The sequence below is a fragment of the Lampris incognitus genome, chromosome 17 (assembly GCF_029633865.1).
Source record: "Lampris incognitus isolate fLamInc1 chromosome 17, fLamInc1.hap2, whole genome shotgun sequence".
Lineage (NCBI taxonomy): Eukaryota > Metazoa > Chordata > Actinopteri > Lampriformes > Lampridae > Lampris > Lampris incognitus.
In genome coordinates, this window is record NC_079227.1 from 3,124,117 (window position 1) to 3,143,621 (window position 19,505).

The following is a 19,505-nucleotide window of genomic DNA, read 5'->3' on the forward strand; positions in this document are numbered from 1 at the left end:
ATGGCGAATGGAAATACAAATAAGGATGTTGAGGAGACATCAGACGCAACAAAAAGCAGAGAACTAAGTCGTGGCTCTGCGGGTTCTGAGTCGGATTTGGACTTCGCGGGTGCCGAACGAGAGTCCGGACGAAAGACAAATCTGACAAGCGTTTCTTGGTCACAAGCGGACCCTTTTAGCGGCCAGCCTGCGGGGGAGGAAAGGGGGTGGACGCTGCATGAACTTCCCGAACTTTCTAAAACCATCCTTCTGAGGTGATTCCTCTTCCATCCGTACACCGCCACATATGAGTCGGCGGGGACACGGTTCGTGATGACTGGACATCTTACTCTTGGGTTTAACATGGGTTCTGTTCTGGGCGATCGGGTCACAAGTGGACAGCGAGGCACGTCTCCGTTCGCACCTGTGTCCATCATGCGTCTCCAAACGCGTCCTGCTCGCCACTTGGGATCGGATTTCGTTACTGTTACGTCACTTCCGCTACAAGGTCAAAGGGCCCCAGTCAGGCGCCGACTAGCGGTGAAAACAATAGCTGGTGTTCGAAGACGTTCCAAGCAGGAATGTCCGCGTGCGGGCTGCTGTTCCAGCTGTGAGACTGACAGGGCCGCTTCTTGTGCCCACGTGGAGGTCAGGCATCTCGTTTCACTTGTCCTCCAACCACCTACACCAGTGTTTCTCAACCCAGCCCTCAAGGAAACCCCCCATCCTGCATGTTTTCTTTGCAACCCTGAAAAGGTACCTGTTTGTAGTTATTCAACCAATCAGCAATGAATTTTGTCAGACGTTGCACACCTTGCATAATTAAGTGCTGCGAGATGATTGGTCGAGTAAGTACAAGCAGGGCTATCTATGCAGGGTTACAATGAAGATCTGCAGGATAGGGGGTCCTTGAGGACTGGGTTGAGAAGCACTGGCCTACACCCTCCTCCCTCTCCATTTTTTCGAAAGTTGGCGCACTGTTACCAAAACAACCACCACACTGATTGATTGATTGATTGATTGATTGATTGATTGATTGATTTTTTTGTTTTATTTCGAACATGCTAAAATAACAAAATAAAATACACAGGCAGGAATACCAGAACAAATGGAAATAATAGTGAACATATTTTGCAAACTCTCTGTAACAACACAAGTAATAACTAGACCATGTTGGAAAAGGGCTTAGGATGGAGTTAAGCACTTTTCCGGCCCGACCCCTTTCTTCTACTTTATCAGTCAAATCAAACCAAAACACAACTTTCAAGACAAAACAACGGTGGAAGAAAAGAAAAGAAACACCAACGCATAGAGACCAACATGCACCAAACAGCACAAGTCAAACGCGGCGCCTTACACGTCATGTCTCATGTCACGTTATTCCTGCATCGATGACGTATTTTCCTGTGACGTCATTGTCGTGGCCGCATCAGGACGCATTAGCGTTTACACCACAAAAGACATGTGGTCAAATGCGTCTCAGACCACCTCGGATAGTGGTCTGAGTAACCGGTTCACAAAACGTTGTTCACACTTGTATTTGGCGCCGCCCGCTTGTGATCCGATCGCAAAAAACGCATTTTAAAACCAAGTGTAAACGGGGTGTTACAGCTGTTTCCCCGAGTTCCCCTGGGAGCTAAGGTTTGGCATCGCTGTAATGACTTTTCCTTAAACCAAATGTTGTCAGTGACTCTTCTTTAAGCATTGACATAATGTGCCAATGACAGGTATGAGGGGGGAAAGTCCAACGAGCGGCTCCATGGAGAAGGCGTTGCATATTTCCAGGGAGGCAGTGTGTACAAGGTGGTACAATATCTCCAAATTACCCACCGTTCTTAGTTGTTACAAGTGTAGAATCGTATTTATTTTTGATGTATTATTTATTACACATTTGTTTCCGTCATTCCAAAACGGAATAGAAATACATGTTGTGTTTCCATGAAGGGAATGTTCTCAGAGGGACTCATGCATGGACGAGGTGAATACACCTGGGAGGACGGAGTGAAGTATCAGGTACACTACTGTACAGCAAAAACAACAGACATGTTTTTACCACACCGCAAATCAAAGTTTGAATGAACTGACCTTTGTAATCTGACAGGGAGAATTTGTGTCTAACACACCCATGGGCCGTGGGGTGTACACCTGGCTGGATGGCAGCTCCTATCAGGGCCAAGTCCACGCAGCAGTCCGCCATGGGGTCGGGAGCCACAAATGTGCAGACAGCTCTGTGGTTTACAGAGGACAATGGCACCACGGCAAAAGACATGGAAAGGTATGCTTCTTCAATTATCAGCCTTCACTTATCCAATGTCATGCAATATTACAATTCTTCATCATAAAGCAGTCTGTTCGGGGGGAAAACCTCCCCAGATAGCCAAACTGCTGTGGCCCGGACCCGTCCCACACCCCACACTTTCATCCGGCACACATACCACGTGGAATGATGGCACTTGGGCGGTCCGCTGCTGTTTGCCAGATCTGAGCCAGAACCAAGCCATAGCAATGCCGCATGTGCCACATATTTGCCAAAGGTGGCCCATATTTGTTTTGTGATATTTGGGCCATATTCACCATTTACCACACGGGCCACTTCAGGGTCACATCCAGATCACATGTTGCCCAGAGCACCGCATCTTTGCCACAAAAGGCCCACATTTGATTTGGCATATTTGGGCCATATTTGCTGTTATACATATGGACCACTTCAGGCTCACATCCATTTTGTCAGGGCCAGAAGAAGGCCATCAGTGCCGCATCACTGCTTGAAGTGGTCCACATCCGGATGCTATCTGGGTCTGTTCACATGTTGTTTTCTGCCTTGATGTCTAACTTATGTAACTGTTGTACAATTATTAGGGTATAATATATTATAATCAAGATGCTACTTCCTGGTATGAAGGAGAGTGGGTCAACAACAACAGACAGGGATGGGGAGTGAGACGGTATGTATGCCCTGATGAAAGAAATTAACAAGGCGTGTTTGGTTTTCATTGAGTAGCCTGTGAAAGCCATGAGCGTGAAGATGACCTCTGCTTTCTCACAGCTACCCCTCTGGGAACGTTTATGAGGGCGTATGGCAGAACAACAGCAGACATGGAGACGGTACCATGAGATGGCTGAACCTGGGACAGGAGTATAGCGGAACATGGCAGGACGGAGCCCCGGTACCAAAACACACTTAGGCCCCCTTCCTTTCTCTCCCGCTTTCTTGCATGTGTCATAGTTATGTTATCTGCGTTTCCTGTTTTATTTTGAAGGCTCACCGGTCTTGCCTTTTCTGTTCCGCCCCTGTCATCAGCATTAGCTATCCCCTAATGTCATCCACCTGTGTCGAATTATCTTCCTGCTCCTTTTGTATCTAGTCAGTTTGCTCACCTGTTCCCCATGCCCTGATTGGCTCCCCAGCAGTTATAGTCCCCCTGGTTGTCCTGTCTCTTTGTATGACTGTTATGTTAGCCTGGTGCTTCATGTCTTGTCCTCCAGCCTTCCTTGCTCTTCGTACCGTTCCTGTTGTCTTGGACTTTTGACTCCCTGGTGTTGGAAGATGACAGCGTGAATTTACATTTGCGGCGGCCTCACCCAGTACCGTCCATGCAGTGTCTTTGTCCACGTCTGCGTCTAAGTTTTGTCTTCATTTGATGGCTGGGAGAGTGGGGCAGGCTAAGCTAACTGCTAGCACATGCAGACCGGCAGTTCCAATAACAAGAGGGTGGTCTGGTGGCGGTCTTGCCTGGCGTTGACTGGTGTTTTTGATGTGGTCGTGAGGAGTGCGGGGAGGTGTGTCGATGGTGTCTGGCTGGGAGAGCTGGCGCTGGATCGGCTGGGAGAGCTTGGTCTGCTTCGTCCGGTGGGCCTGGGGACCACGGCCCCTGCCTGGAGCTGTGCTGAGGGCGGTCTGACAGGACGCGGAAGCGGGGCAGGCTAAGCTAACTGCTAGCCCATGTAGACCGGCGGTTCCGACAGTCTTCCTGGCTGGCGTTCGTTCCCTTGGACAGTGATTTTTTTTTTTTATTATTTTTTAGTTTGCATATACATATGTGTTGGTTTGGATATGTGTGTTCTTGTGGTTTTGGATGTGTTGTTGTCTTTGTGTTGTGCTGCTGTGGGCTGGGGAAAACGCCGTTTCGTTTCATTTCATGTACGCAAGTGCATGAGGTGAAAGGACAGTGTATGAAATCTGCTCTGTCCCAGCCTGTCTCTGCTGTCTGCATTTGGGTCCTCCATTCCTGCTCCCGACGTGACAGTATGTCCTCCAAAAACTGATATTGAATACGATGTATTATATTAGGGCCAGAATTCAGTTTACACCCCTTAATGTCTTGGCTCACTGTCAGGTGTCTGGTTAGAAACCAGCCAAGTCACGTAGACCTGTGAATTGTCTGAATTTGGCTTTATGTAATTTGCCAGCAAGTTGCTTCTTTGATGCTTCTTGCTTTCGTGTGATTTTCTGTTGCTTCTAACTTGTAGCACTTTGAAATGTGTTCTCATTGACAAGTGAATTCTAAATGAAATGTGTTATTGTTGTTATTATTAAATCAGACCAAACTGCCACACAGGAAAGTTTTTAGCCTTTTAGGAAAGGCTAAAAACTACGGTTTGTTTGCTTTGAAAATGTGAGTATGGGCTAATGTCTTATATTGACATTTAAATTATGAACAGAATCGGTAACCTACAGGCTTTTAGGAAGAGTTATCAATAATATGGAGGTTGCAACAAAAACACACAGTTTTTAAACTGCATCTCGGATTGACAAAGAAATCCTAATTCATGGAGATCACGTATGTTACCCCTCCTTTCACGCACACACACACACTTTCTCTCCTGTCCTTCCATCAGCATGGGGAAGGCACATACACGTGGTTCCTGAGGAGGATTCATGGGACTCAGTACCCACAGAGGAACGAGTACCAGGGGGAGTTCTGTCGGGGCAAGAGACACGGACTGGGAACCTTCTACTACGCCAGCGGGGCACTCTACCGGGGAGAATGGAGGAACGATAAAAAACACGGACAAGTAAGGGTCTTTAGTTTGTGGAGTTTCATCAAATTGTCAATTAACATTTATAATTCAAGGTCACAAAGCCACTACTCACTGTCTACTATATGTACATATTCCCACAAATACAATTTAACTGTCACAGCAGGGTTCATTTACTAGACTACTACTACGATTATTATTATTACTACAAACGATCCGCTGATCATCCGTTTCCATCTCTTCCTGTCCTCTGCATCTTCCTCTGTCACCATATCCATAAACCTCCTCTTTGGCCTTCCTCTTCTCCTCTTCCCTGGCAGCTCCATATTCAGCATCCTTCTCCCAATATACCCAGCATCTCTCCTCCACACATGTCCAAACCATCTCAATCTTGCCTCTCTTACTTTGTCTCCAGTCCATCCAACCTGAGCGGTCCCTCTAATATACTCGTTCCTAATCCTGTCCTTCTTCATCACTCCCAGTGACAATCTTATCATCCTCAACTCTGCCACCTCCAGCTCCTCCTCCTGTCTTTTCATCCACTGTACCACTGTCTCCAAACCATACAACATAGCTGGTCTCACAACCATCCTGTAAACCTTCCCTTTAACTCTTGCTGGTACCCTTCTGTCACACATCACTCCTGACACTCTTCTCCACCCACTCCACCCTGCCTGCACTCTCTTCTTCACCTCTCTTCTGCACTCCCCGTTACTTTGTACAGTTGACCCCAAGTATTTAAACTCATATGCCTTCATCAACTCTACTGCTTGCATCCTCACCATTCCGCTGTCCTCCCTCTCATTCACGCATAGGTATTCTGTCTTGCTCCTACTGACTTTCATTCCTCTTCTCTCCAGTGCATACCTCCACCTCTCCAGGCTCTCCTCCACCTGCACCCTACTCTCACTACACATCACAATGTCATCCGCAAACATCATCGTCCATGGAGACTCCTGCCTGATCTTGTCCGTCAACCTGTCCATCACCATTGCAAACAAGAAAGGGCTCAGAGCCGATCCTTGATGTAATCCCACCTCCACCTTGAACCCATCTGTCATTCCAACCACACACCTCACCACGGTCACACTTCCCTCATACATATCCTGCACCACTCCTACATACTTCTCTGCCACTCCCAACTTCCTCATACAATACCACACCTCCTCTCTCGGCACCCTGTCATATGCTTTCTCTAAATCTACAAAGACACAATGTAACTCTTTCTGGCCTTCTCTACACTTCTCCATCAACATTCTCAAAGCAAACATCACATCTGTGGTGCTCTTTCATGGCATGAAACCATACTGCTGCTGCTGATCATCACCTCTCCTCTTAACCTAGCTTCTATTACTCTTTCCCAAATCTTCATGCTGTGGCTGATCAACTTTATACCTCTGTAGTTGCTACAGTTCTGCACATCACCCTTGTTCTTGAAAATCGGTACCAGTATGCTTCTTCTCCACTCCTCAGGCATCCTCTCTCTTTCCAAGATTGTGTTAAACAATATAGTTAAAAACTCCACTGCCACCTCTCCTAAACACCTCCACTGGTATGTCTGGACTAACCACCTTTCCACACTTCATCCTCTTCATAGCTGCCCTCACTTCATCCTTCCTAATCCACCACGCTTCCTGACTTACTATCCCCACATCATCCAACCTTCTCTCTCTCATTTTCTTCATTCATCAGCCCCTCAAAGTACTCCTTCCACCTTCTCAGCACATTTCCATCTCTATCCTTGATCACCCTAACCTGCTGCACATTCTTACCAGCTCGATCCCTCTGTCTAGCCAATCGGTACAAGTCCTTTTCTCCTTCCTTAGTGTCTATCCTCTCATACAACTCATCATACGCCTTTTCCTTTGTGTTCACCACCTCTCTTCGCTTTATACTGCATCTCCTTGTACTCCTGTCTACTTTCTTCATCTCTCTGACTATCCTACTTCTTGTTTGCTGTACTTCCTCATTCCACCCCCAAGTGTCCTTGTCTTCCTTCCTCTGACCTGATGACACATCAAGTATCTTCCTAGCTGTCTCCCTCACTATTTCTGCAGTAGTTGCCCAGCCATCCGGCAACTCTTCACTACCACCCAGTGCCTGTCTTAACTCCTGCCTGAACTCCACACAACAGAATTCCTTCTTCAACTTCTACCATTTGATCTTTGGCTGTGCCTTCACTCTCTTCCTCTTCTTGGTCTCCAAAGTCATCCTACAGACCACCATCCGATGGTGCCTATCTATGTTCTGTCCCGTCACCGCCTTGCAATCTCCAATACCTTTCAGATTGTGCCTCCTATATAAGATATAGTCCACCTGTGTGTACTTTACTCCACTGTTATATCACCCTGTGTTCCTCGCTCTTCTTGAAATATGTATTCACCACAGCCATTTCCATCCTTTTTACAAATCCCACCACCATCTGTCCTTCCACATTCCTCTCCTTGACACCATACCTGCTCGTCACCTCTGTTCCCTTCACCAACATGTCCATTGAAATCTGCTCCAATCACCACTCTCTCCTGCTGGGGTACCCTCTCCACCATGTCATCCAACTCACTCCAGAATTCTTCTGTCTTCCATCTCACACCCAACTTGTGGGGCATTTGCGTGATAACATTCATTATCACACCTTCGATTTTCAGCTTCATACTCATCACTCTGTTCGATAGTCTCTTCACCTCCAACGCTCTCTTGACATACTCTTCCTTCAGAATTACCATGACCCTATTTCTCCTCCCATTCGCACCATGGTAGAAGAGTTTGAACCTACCTTTGATGCTCCTGGCCTTAAATCAGTGGCTGGGTTGGTTCATTTACTAGACTAAACAATGTAATTCTCATTCATTTTTTTTAATTTTTTTTATTTATTTCAGATTTTTCCCTTTTTCTCCCAATTTAGTGGCCAATCGCTCCCTATTTTAATTCAAACACCCACCCTCGTACTGCATGCGTTCGCCAACTGCATCTCTCCGGCCGGCAGTCTCGAAGGAGTCACCTCGCCACTTCCGTGACAAGGCGACTCCAGGCCGAACCACTGCTTTTTCCGACACACACAGAGACGCATTCATGTGACGAACACAAGCCGACTCCGCCCCCCTCCCCAAGACAGCGGTGCCAATTATTGCTGCTTCATTGAGCCCGGCCATAGTCGGATCTGACGAGACCGGGGCGCGAACCCCGCTCCCCAGTGGGCAACTGCATCGACACAAAGCCGATGCTTAGACCGCTACACCACCGCATTCTCATTCATTTTAAAGTTTACTTTACTGTTTGTGTCATAGGGAAAGTTCATATTCAAGAATGGGCGTGTCTTTGAAGGAGAATTTGTGGACGATCACATGGCAGAATTCCCTTCATTCCATCTGGATGACTCCAAAAGCCCAAACCTGAGCGGAATCAGAACTTGCACTCCTCTTGGTAAACATGCTAACTCCTTCTGAGATGTTCAGTTAAGCATCAGGGACTTAACAGCAAATGGCGTCTGTGATCCAGAGGTGAGGTACCAAACTCTACACAGTCTCAGTTCTGAAGGTAGTATTTACATGTTGCTGTAGGTAGATTTCGACAGAGGCTATCAGGCACAGGAAGTGAGCCATTGATGCTTGGAGCAGACATGGCTCTTGACATCGACTCTCTTCTGGAAAAATTTCCCAAGAGCCGAAGAGAGACAGAATTAAAACAGGTCAGATGCAACACGGTCGCCAGACATCAGTAGGACCCTCTGGTTTCTGAACTGACCCTCATTTTTGTATTTAACAGTTGGAGTTTGTGGTGCTGAGGCACATTGGTGAGCTGCGGTCCATCTACAGTTTGTACAGCAGCCTCGGCCGGGGCCACTCCCCCGACAACACCTTCCTGCTGTCTCGCCTGCAGCTCTGGCGCCTTCTCAAAGACTGTCACATCCACCATCACGGCACCACGCTGGTCCAGATAGACCGCCTCATCAGTGGTGAGACAGACTTGGATCTACCCTCCCTCCATGTCTTGTACTGACTGGTCGTAGTTAGATTACAGTAATTCAGGTTAGAATTTTAATGATCAAAGTAACTTAAAAATGATGAGTACCAGTGTTGGGCAAGTTACTGAAAATTAGTAATTAGTTACTTTTGAGAGCAGTAACTGTAACCGAGTTACTGCATTATAAAAGTAATTGGGTACTAGGGAAAGTAACTTTTGCGTTACTTTTTTTTTTGCTTCAGTATACTCTTATTAATGTACACATTATTTTTGTGTTGCTGTGGCATAGTGTGAGACAAGACAACGCTCAAATTTCATCTTGTCGTAGCCATTATCACTATAATGAAAAGGAAGTCATGGAACAATGAAACACAATAGATGTTTTGAAACTTTTGATAATTTTGGCACATTTATTGTCGCCTCAAATCAAGTATTAGTGCGCTCTTTCAGCAGTGTAAAATTAAATAACTACACTATTTTGGCAGTGTACAAAACAAATTAAATGACAACTACACTCTTAGCAGTGTAAAATTAAATGACAACTACACTCTTTGGCAGTGTAAAACTTAAATACATAATATACCGTTCCTCAGACATTTGACAGTAACTTCTTATCAAATGACAGGCCTAATGAAATAAAAGTTGTTTACAAAAAAGGTACCATCACTGAAGATGTGTCCAAGACAAGTGCATCACTAGATGTATGCAAATATCATACTACAACAAAAACACAACACACTGTGGTTCATCCTCCTTTGTAACATGAACAGAGAAATTCACGTCAACTGAACTCCATTCACCAACAGGATATTCAATCATGTTGGACAAACTTAAGTATTTTCAGCCTCACAAAGACGAATAACACACAGTAATGGTTTAACAAAAAGTATTTATCTCACATCTGGCCACTCGGCTTAAGAAATCAGTAATGGTGGACAAACTTAATGGTGGCACATTTAAGAAAAGTGTTCATCCTCGAGAGGAAAAACTGTACAGCCACCTGGAGATGCTTCTCAGTAAGGCAGCAAGGTCTGGATGTGTAATGCTTAACAAAAGCTATCCAACCAGGCTAGCGGATCTCTGGCCAGTGACCTACATGTCACACCTCAAAGTTCTGTTCTTACACTACACACTAACCTTCTCACTGAAGTGTGTGTGTGTGTGTGTGTGTGTGTGTGTGTGTGTGTGTGTGTGTGTGTGTGTGTGTGTGTGTGTGTGTGTGTGTGTGTGTGTGTCTTTCTCTGGCTCTGTTTTGGTCTCTTTAGTCTTTAGTCCAGCAGGGGCAGTTTTCATTTACGCCCTCTCTCCAAATATCCATCATATCAGTATTTTCCCCACAAAAAGACCACTTTGTCGATTGCAGCTGGAAGTTTTCCAAGCTCCTCAACATCTTAGCTCTCAAACCAACGATTGTACCTCAAGAGGAGAAGCTTCTCAAACGTTTGGTCTGATAGGCTGTTCCTCTTTGGAGAGGGAATCAGGTTTCCCAGGCTGAAGAGTCTGTACTGGGGCACTGGAGGGCGTGGCTGCATTATGTTTAAGAGATATTTTCTTTATCATTTGAAATTGATTCGGTGTCTATCCCTGTCGCTCCTGATTTGAGGTAATGGGCTACTTCAGCTTCAGCAGTGGAATATCTTCATCCTCGTCAAAGGAAAACAACTCCTCCTCTTTGGTAGAACCTGTGCTGTGTTGCGTTGGTTTTACCTGGTTGCTGCTCCTGCTCCAGGACATGTTCGGCACTCTACTACCAGACTGGCCTTTGCCTGGTCCTTCCACTCCTGGTCAAGCAACCAACGAAGCCTGAACTTCGGTAGTCTCACAGCAGCCAGGACAGCACCTTCACTTTCAAGAACTCGTGCAAATCTTGTTGTGACTGCCTGAAGTGACACGTATATAACAGGGCATCATACATTGAGTATAGTTTAAAAATGTTGCATTATACATGACATAGTTTCATAATGTATTTTAATTCAATGAAAACATGTGTAGGCCTAGCCCGTATGTTGTATTTATTACAGCTAAAAGGCTTTGCAGGTTAATTGTCCTAAAAGTGTCTCATACAGCATACGTCTATAGGCTACATATCAATCACACGTAGCCTATACACCCATATGAGTGACATCAATAAAATGCACTTGGGTGTTTGATTGATTAAATTAATGATAAATGCAAACAGAGGTAACAGCTCTTACCTGGACAATTGCATCCGGTAGGCCAACAAGGCTTTGCAGTCCATTCTTCAATTCCAGAGTCTTGGCGTGTCAGTGTGTCCAGTGTGGGTAGCAGTGTGCCATAAAAACAATGGTCTTCTCCCTGAAGAATGTCCAGTGCCACAGTAAGTGGCGTCATGGCAGCACAATACTCTGAGAAACTGATGTTCCCTTTCACTGATACACTTCATCTGTAGGTTGAAGGAGATGGTGTTCAACTCGACCATAGGTATCTCAGGAATTCAACCCAGGGCAGCGTAAAACGAATTCCACCTAGCTGTGCACGGTACTAGTAGCCTCTTTGCAATAACGTCATCCACGCTCTCCGAGGCTGCTGCGGACCGACTCGCCTTGTTCCACAGCCCTGCACATTTTGTGCTAGCGTGTCTGTACATGGCTTTCATTTCAGGTGTTGACACCAGCCACTTCCCCACATCAGTGCATGATATGAGATGTGTGGGGTGCACATCTCTGATGTGGAGGTAAAGGAATCATGTCGTCAGCACCATTGAGCAGCACATCCCCGATGTCTGTAAAAGTCACCTCATCCTCCTCTTCTGCAGAGTCCTCGGGTGGCTGGTACACTTGAAAGGCCCTGACGAAGTTAGCGCCATTATCTGTGACCGCTGCTGTGATGTCATGACAGGCCATGGGATGAGTGGATGATATCGAGCTCACTTGCAATACTGTCATACGTAGGGCGACCCTTAAATCTCCTGCATGCTGGCACTGCTTTCCCATGTTGCATGTTGTGAGGATTTATGCAATGTGCGGTTACACCAAGACAACTTTTATTATGCGCAGTCCGAATGTCTGCTGTGGTGGAGACATGGTCTAACTCCTGAAATGCTTTTTTCAGCTCGACCTCCATTTTAGCATATTTGTCATCCAGGTATTTGTTAAACGTCTTTCTGGGTGGTGGCCCCCCCGCTCTTCTCACTGGTGTTTTGCTAGTTAGTTACCTGAAGGCAACAGACTCAACTGTTGATGGCTGCTTTAATGTCCACACAGTCAAGAGTTATTGAGAAGGACAGTGTAGCCTATGTCTCAATAACTCTGTGACTGTGTGGACATTAAAGTGTGCTGCGCCAAGGTAAATTGCGCCCGCCCAAAATTGTTAGCACCAGCCGCCACTGCAGAGGCATGTCTTCAGCAACATACCTTGCAGTCAGTCTGTTTAGTTCTGCCTGGCTTACAGACTGTGGAGCAGAGGGCGAGTTAAAATCAAGCCTTGGCTGTTTGGGTGGAGCGGCTCCTCCTTGGTCAGCCGAGCTAACGTGGGCTGCACCCGGGTCACCGGTGTTGGCTGCGCTGGGTTCTTTGGCAACTAGCTCAGTAGAAGCGAGCTGGTTTGCTAGGTGCTTCAGGGGATTAGAATTGCTGTTCTTGGCGGTGGACGAGGTTTTCCTTCCCGCACATAGATTACAGCTCACCACTGTATTCTGGTCCTTTGTCTCGAGGAGGGAGGAATAATGCTGCCGTTTCCATGATACAAAGCTCACGCCTGAACGATCATCGGCCATTGTGTGGGCTTACTGCGCCCCATATTTCCCCCCAGAATGCCGCAGTGTTGCCGTTAAGGTCTCACCCACCAAGTGGAATGACAATAAACCTTAATCATAAAAGTAGATCTCAAAGCTGTAAAAACAATGTTTGATGGCAACACCACCATGACTATGATCCAGGTTGTAAGACGGAGAGGGAAGTTCTAGACACTGTTCTTTTTAAAAACGAAGACCTCCTGTGCAGCCACTTTCACTTTTTACTGTAAGTCCATTTCTGATAAGCCATTTAATGTCATCCAAAACCCTGTTAGATCTGTATGCTAACTAAAGGGGTGTGTGTGTGTGTGTGTGTGTGTGTGCTTCCATGTTCTGTGTTCTTCAGACGACCTTCCCTCAGATGAGATTCACTCTCCCTTTAGTTCCGTGCTGCCCCGTAAGCTTCTCAGCGCTCTGGTGACCATCGCCCACCACGCCTATCATGAAGACCAACAGTAAGCAGTGGAACTGTTTCCTAACAGGGGAATCTTTTTATTAGAAGTTCGTTTGCACGGGGCATTCGGGTGGCGTGGTGGTGTAATCCGTTGCCTACCAACACGGGGAACTCCGGTTCGAATCCCCGTGTTACCTCCGGCTTGGTCGGGCGTCCCTACAGACACAATTGGCCGTGTCTGCGGGTGGCAAGCCAGATGTGGGTATGTGTCCTGGTCGCTGCACTAGCGCCTCCTCTGGTCAGTCAGGGCACCTGTTCAGGGGGGAGGGGGAACTGTGATCCTCCCACGCGCTACGTCCCCCTGGTGAAACTCCTCAATGTCAGATGAAAAGAAGCGGCTGGTGACTCCACATGTATGGGAGGAGGCATGTGGTAGTCTGCAGCCCTCCGCGGGTCAGCAGAGGGGGTGAAGCAGCGACCTGGGCTGCTTGGAAGAGTGGGGTAAGTGGCTGGATACAACTGGGGAGAAAAAGAGGGAAAAAAGTTCATTTGCACATGTGAGGAATTTGACTTGGTAGCTTGCCAACACAGATCAGACCAGTTTTAGCCAGAGTATTTACAGTAGCCTTGGTGATCAGCCTCATCCGTTCCTGTGAACGCTGTTTTATCATTCATCCATCCATCCATCCATTACCCAAACCGCTTATCCTTACTCGGGGTCACTGGGCAGCAGGTGGGGAGACACCCTGGACAAGGCGGACAGTCCATCACAGGGTCAACACATACACACACATTCACACCTAGGGACAATTTAGTACAGTGAGTCACCTGACCTCCATGTCTTTGAACTGTGGGAGGAAACCGGACCCCCGGAGGAAACCCACGCAGACACGGGGAGAACATGCAAACTCCACGACCTGGGGCGACCCCCAAGGTTGGACTACCCCGGGGCTCGAACCCAGGACCTTCTTGCTGTGAGGTGACCGCACTAACCACTGCACCACCATGCTGCCAGTTTTATAATTAACTGTTTCATTTTATTATTTATATATTATATATATTTATATTTCACCAGACAGGTCAGGTGAATCAGCCGTACTAAATTGCCCCTAGATATGAATTTGTGTGTGTGTGTGTGTGAGAGATGGCCTGGCAGCCTGTCCAGGGTGTCTCCCCGCCTGCCGCCCAGTGACTGCTGGGATAGGTTCCAGCATCCCTGCGACCCTGAGAGCAGGATAAGCGGTTTAGATAAAGGATGGATGGATGGATGGATGGATCATCAACACATATATAAAGATGGCGGTGCGACTGACGTTTTCGGCGGCCTCACCGAGCACCGACTATGCAGTATTGTCCATGTCTACTTCTAAATTTGTGTCATCGTGTGGAGTGTGAGGGAAATATGTCTATGATCGTCAGTTTCTTTTGGACAATAGCAATAAGAAACACTGGCTGGGAGGGCTGATGTTAAATCAGCTGAGTGAGCTTGGTCTGCTACGTCCAGTGGGCCCAAAGACCACGACCTTGCCCGGAGCTGCGCCCCAGAGGAAACACCGAAAGCGGTGTGACAGGATGTGGAAGCGGGGCAAGCACGGATGTGTGCAAGCTAGGCTAACTGCTAACCCAACCAAACCGGCAGTTCTGACAGTCGTGCTGGCTAACATTTGTTCCCTGGACAGCAGCATGGACTATATCAGACTTCTGAGAGCTTCCCAGCGCAGCGTGAGGACCTGCTGTGTCTCCGTGATGTAGCTAAATGAAAACATCACAGACACCTTGATTCAGCTGGATGGGCTTACACTCCACAGAGCAGACAGAGTCGCCTCGCAATCTGGAAAGCTCCAGGGAGGCGGCCTGGCCATTTACATCAACAAATCATGGTGCTAAGATGCTGAGGTAGTTTCTACACTCTGTTCACCGCACATAGTTCATGACGGTGAAGTGCCGACCCTTTTACTTCCCACAGGAGCCGACAGCGACTGTCATTGTGGCAGTCTGTGTACCACCAAGTGCTAATGTGAAGGAGGCTATGAATGAACTCTACAACACCACCAGCAAATAACAGATGGCTCACCCCAACGCATTCTTCATTACTGCAGGAGATTTTAACCAGTCAAGTCTCCAGTCTGTTTTACCAGCATGTGAGTTTTGCAACAAGGGGTGATAACACATTAGACATAGTTTTTCACAAACATTAAGAACTCCTATAAAGCAGACCTCCTCCCTCACATTGGCAGCTCTGATCACCTAACTATTATGCTGACTCCAGCATTCAGCCCTTGGGTGAAACGATAGAAACCAGTGCTCACAGAAGTCCAAATGTGGCCACAGGAGGCAATTCCATCACTGCAGGACTGCTTTGAAAACATATAATGGGACATTTTCAAAGTGGCAGCAACATACAACAATGTCACTGACTTGCAGGAATACACCGAGTCTGTCATAGGCTACACAAGTGCATAGATGATGTGACTGTGGTCAAAACTATCAAGAAGCGGGCCAACCAGAAACCCTGGTTTAATGGGGAGGTCCATTCATCGCTGAGAACCCGAAATGCTGCATTCAGATCTGGAGACACTGCAACATACAGACTGGCCAAGCAACTCTGTCCCAGGGTATTAAGGAGGTGAAGAGGCTATATGGACAAAAACTCAACAGCCACTTCTCTGATAATAAAGACACACGGCGCTTGTGGCAAGGTTCTCAAGCAATAACTGACTACAAGCCCCCACCCCCGCAGGCATGCAATAAAGACCCCTCCCTACCAGACAAACTAAATGACTTTTTTGCACGTTTTGAGGTAACCAACAACAGGCAGGCACGGACACTTCATCCATCACCAAGCGACCAAGTACTCCAGCTGTCTACAGCTGGGGTAAAGAAGGCCTTTGCCAGCATCAACCCATGCAAAGCTGTGGAGCTGGACAACATGCCTGGGCGTCTTATTAAGGACTGCACAGAGCAGCAGAAAGATGTTTTTGCAGACATCTTCAACACCTCGCTCAGTAGCAGTAGTGCCCAACTGCCTCAAAAGTGCCACCATCATTCCCCTGCCCAAAAAGTCAAACCCAGCCAGTATGAATGACTTCTGCCCTGTGGCCCTCACTCCCAAAGTTATGAAGGGCTTTGAGTGGCTTGTCGTGCAGCACATCAAGGCCTGCCTCACTGCAAACCTAGATCCCCTACAGTTTTCATGTAGAGCCAACCGATCCACAGAAGATGCGATCTCTACCACACTGCACCTCACTTTGTCATACCAGAAAGGAAAGAACACCTGCGCCAGGATCCTCTTCATCGATTTCAGCTCGACATCTAATACCATCATACCACAACAACTGGTGGAGAAGCTGAGGTTGCTGGATGTGGACACTGGCACCTGCGAATGAGTCCTCGACTTCCTGACGTGGAGGCAGCAGACAGTCAGGGTGGGTAGCCACACATCAAATTCCATCTTAGTAAGGACAGGTTCACCCCAGGGCTGCGTCCTGAGCCCCCTCTTGTTCACCCCGCTAACCCATGACTGTACTACCAAATTTGACACCAACCACATCGTCAAGTTTGCAGTGTGTCTCGTCAGCAATAATGATGAATCTGTATACAGGATGGAGGTGGAGCAGCCAATGGTGTGGTGCAAATCCCATAACCTCTCCCTGAATATAAGTAAAACAAAAGAGATGGTGATTGACTTCAGGAGAGCCGGCAGGCATCATCATACGCCGGCGACCATTGATGGCGCCACTGTGGAGAGGATCAGTAACATCAAGTTCCTGGGAGTGCGCCTGGCGGATGACTTGACCTCAACCATTAACACGTTGGCCATTGTTAAAAAGGCCCAACAGCGGCTGCATCCCCTCCGGAGACTTAAAAGGGCACGCCTCCCCATTCTAGCCTTCACCACCTTCTACAGGGGCACCATTGAAAGCATTCTAACATACAGTCTCACTTCCTGGTTTGTTGACTGCAAAGCGACTGAACAGGATAGTGAAGACCGCTAGCAAGATAATTTGTGCCCCTCTCTCCTTCCTGTTAGAGAGCCTCCAGCATCATTGAGGCTCCAGCATCATTGAGGATCTCCACCATCTTCTCACAACCTGTTTTCCCTCCTGCGGTCTGGGAAGAGGTACAGCAGCATCTGTGCTAAATCCAGCAGAATGCTAAATAGCTTCTACCCACAAGCAGTCAGGATCATTAACAAACTGTGTCCCCTCCACAGTCATGCCCCCCCACTACCCACCTACTCTTTACCCCCCCCCCCAATCAGTGCTGGTCACCCGTTGACAGACACCAGCTGTCAACATTGAAATGAAATTGCACTTTAATTGACGGTGTAGTACTTGGATGGATTGTTGTTAATTGTGCTTTCTTGTTTTGTTCTCTGTTTTTTTATTGTTAGTGGTATCGTTTATAGTGTGACAGTGGTAAAGTGTGGTCGGAATAACAAATGGGTTAGAGGTGGAGGTGGGATTACATCAAGGATCGGCTCTGAGCCCTTTCTTGTTTGCAATGGTGATGGACAGGTTGACGGACGAGATCAGGCAGGAGTCTCCATGGACTATGATGTTTGTGGATGACATTGTGATCTGTAGTGAGAGTATGGAGCAGGTGGAGGAGAGCCTGGAGAGGTGGAGGTATGCACTGGAGAGGAGAGGAATGAAAGTCAGTAGGAGCAAGACGGAATACCTATGCCAGAATGAGAGGGGGGACAGCCGAATGGAATGGTGAGGATGCAAGGAGTAGAGGTGATGAAGGTGGATGAGTTTAAACAATTGGGGGTCAACTGTCCAAAGTAACGGGGAGTGCAGAAGAGAGGTGAAACTGAAACTCCTCACTGGTGAAAAGAAGCGGCTTGGAGGAGGCATGTGGTAGTCTGTAGCCCTCCCCGGATCGGCAGAGGGGGTGGAGCAGCGACTGGGATGGCTTAGAAGAGTGGGGTAATTGGCCAAATTCAATTGGGGAAAAAAGTGGGGGGGGGGCAATCAAAAAAAAATAAATATATAGTTGGAGCCAAATTTATGATTTTGATAATTTGATGTATTATGTTAAAAAAAAACCCCGAAATATCACAGATTCATTGGGTGGTGGTTAATTGCTGTTGTGAAGTGTAGGGTGGACACTCCCCGTTTGACAGCCTCTTTGACAGTCAGCTGATTGAGGCTGACCTTCCCTTGGACAACCAGCCAGTTGACTGAGGTGGTAGCGAACTGTAGGTGGCGTCAGCTGGCGTGTAAGGGCAGAGCTGGCAGTTAAGTGGTGCTCTTCTGGTTTTGTAGCCACACGGTTTTTTGGCTGCTGAATACAGTAAATTTTCCTTTCTTCATGTCTTGATGTGTGCCCCTCTTTACATCATCTGGTCAGAGCACCTCATCTGTTCTGGAGAACAGAGGTGTCCAACTGAGAACAGGAAATAAAAGTGACAAAAGAAGGAACTCTGGACTCTTGTTGTTTAAGCGTGTCGACCAAGGCACAAACCAAAAGAACCAGAAAGGAGCAAACACGCTGATTGAAAGTTGGACCGTGTATATATTTTGTCCTCTAATATCAGAGTTTCTCTCCTTGTCCCAGGACTTCACACAACATCCTGGCCATGTGCTTTTCCAAGATGATGAAGGAGAACATTCTTCCTAATGCAAAGAATGTAAAAGGTGCTGACACACATGAGTACATACACATCTACACACATCTACACAACCAGAGTTATCAGTGTGGTGGCCATTAACATTAGGCCTGTTGATACAGGGCATCTGTTCAGTAATGTGGTCCATGCAGTGGTTGCTGGGAACTATATAGAGAGATGCTGGGTCATCTACCGGGACCTGAGTATGGTCAGTTCAGCCCTCAGGACTGACCACACCGTCACCTGCCGACACTTGGTCTGGATGTTCAAGGTAGGGCCAGCTGGGGTCTGTCTGTGAACATGGAACTCACTAATCAAGTCAGTTTTATTTGTACAGCCCAACATCACACATTACACATGTGCCTCAGGGACTTTACAGCAACACTTGTGCCGCTTGGCATCCTGCGCATCATATTCTTTATACATTTCATAGTTCCATTATAATTCTTATCCTCTTTCAATGTTGTGTTGTGTAAACTGTAAAGACAACATCATTGCATGTTGTGCGTCTTGGGAGAGAGATCCTCCTCTGTTGCTCTCCCTGAGGTTTCTCCCTATTTTTTCTCCCTGTTAAAAGTTTTTAGGGAGGTGTTCCTGATCTGATGTGAGGGTCTAAGGACAGGATGTTGGGTTGCTGTAAAGCCCCCTGAGGCTAATTTGTAATTTGTGATATTGGGCTATACAAATAAAATTGACTTGACTTAACACAACATCCTGTCCTTAGACCCTCACATCGGATAAGGCACAAAAACCTCCTTTAACAGGGAGGAACAGTAGGGAGAAACCTCAGAGAGAGCAACAGAGGAGGATCTCTCTCCCAAGAC

General features: G+C 47.1%; 1 protein-coding gene across 1 annotated transcript in view; it reads left to right on the plus strand.

Annotated features, from left to right (window-relative positions):
• rsph10b (radial spoke head 10 homolog B) overlaps positions 1 to 19,505 on the plus strand; it is a 24,584-nt gene continuing 5,079 nt past the window's right edge. Inside the window, exons 1-14 of the mRNA XM_056297576.1 lie at positions 1 to 122; positions 1,707 to 1,782; positions 1,924 to 1,992; positions 2,081 to 2,254; positions 2,839 to 2,924; positions 3,026 to 3,146; positions 4,819 to 4,995; positions 8,244 to 8,394; positions 8,550 to 8,644; positions 8,722 to 8,911; positions 12,479 to 12,481; positions 13,020 to 13,128; positions 18,630 to 18,709; positions 18,804 to 18,952. Of these exons, the coding sequence (XP_056153551.1) occupies positions 1 to 122; positions 1,707 to 1,782; positions 1,924 to 1,992; positions 2,081 to 2,254; positions 2,839 to 2,924; positions 3,026 to 3,146; positions 4,819 to 4,995; positions 8,244 to 8,394; positions 8,550 to 8,644; positions 8,722 to 8,911; positions 12,479 to 12,481; positions 13,020 to 13,128; positions 18,630 to 18,709; positions 18,804 to 18,952 (1,602 nt within the window). The remainder of the gene's footprint in view (positions 123 to 1,706; positions 1,783 to 1,923; positions 1,993 to 2,080; positions 2,255 to 2,838; positions 2,925 to 3,025; positions 3,147 to 4,818; positions 4,996 to 8,243; positions 8,395 to 8,549; positions 8,645 to 8,721; positions 8,912 to 12,478; positions 12,482 to 13,019; positions 13,129 to 18,629; positions 18,710 to 18,803; positions 18,953 to 19,505) is intronic.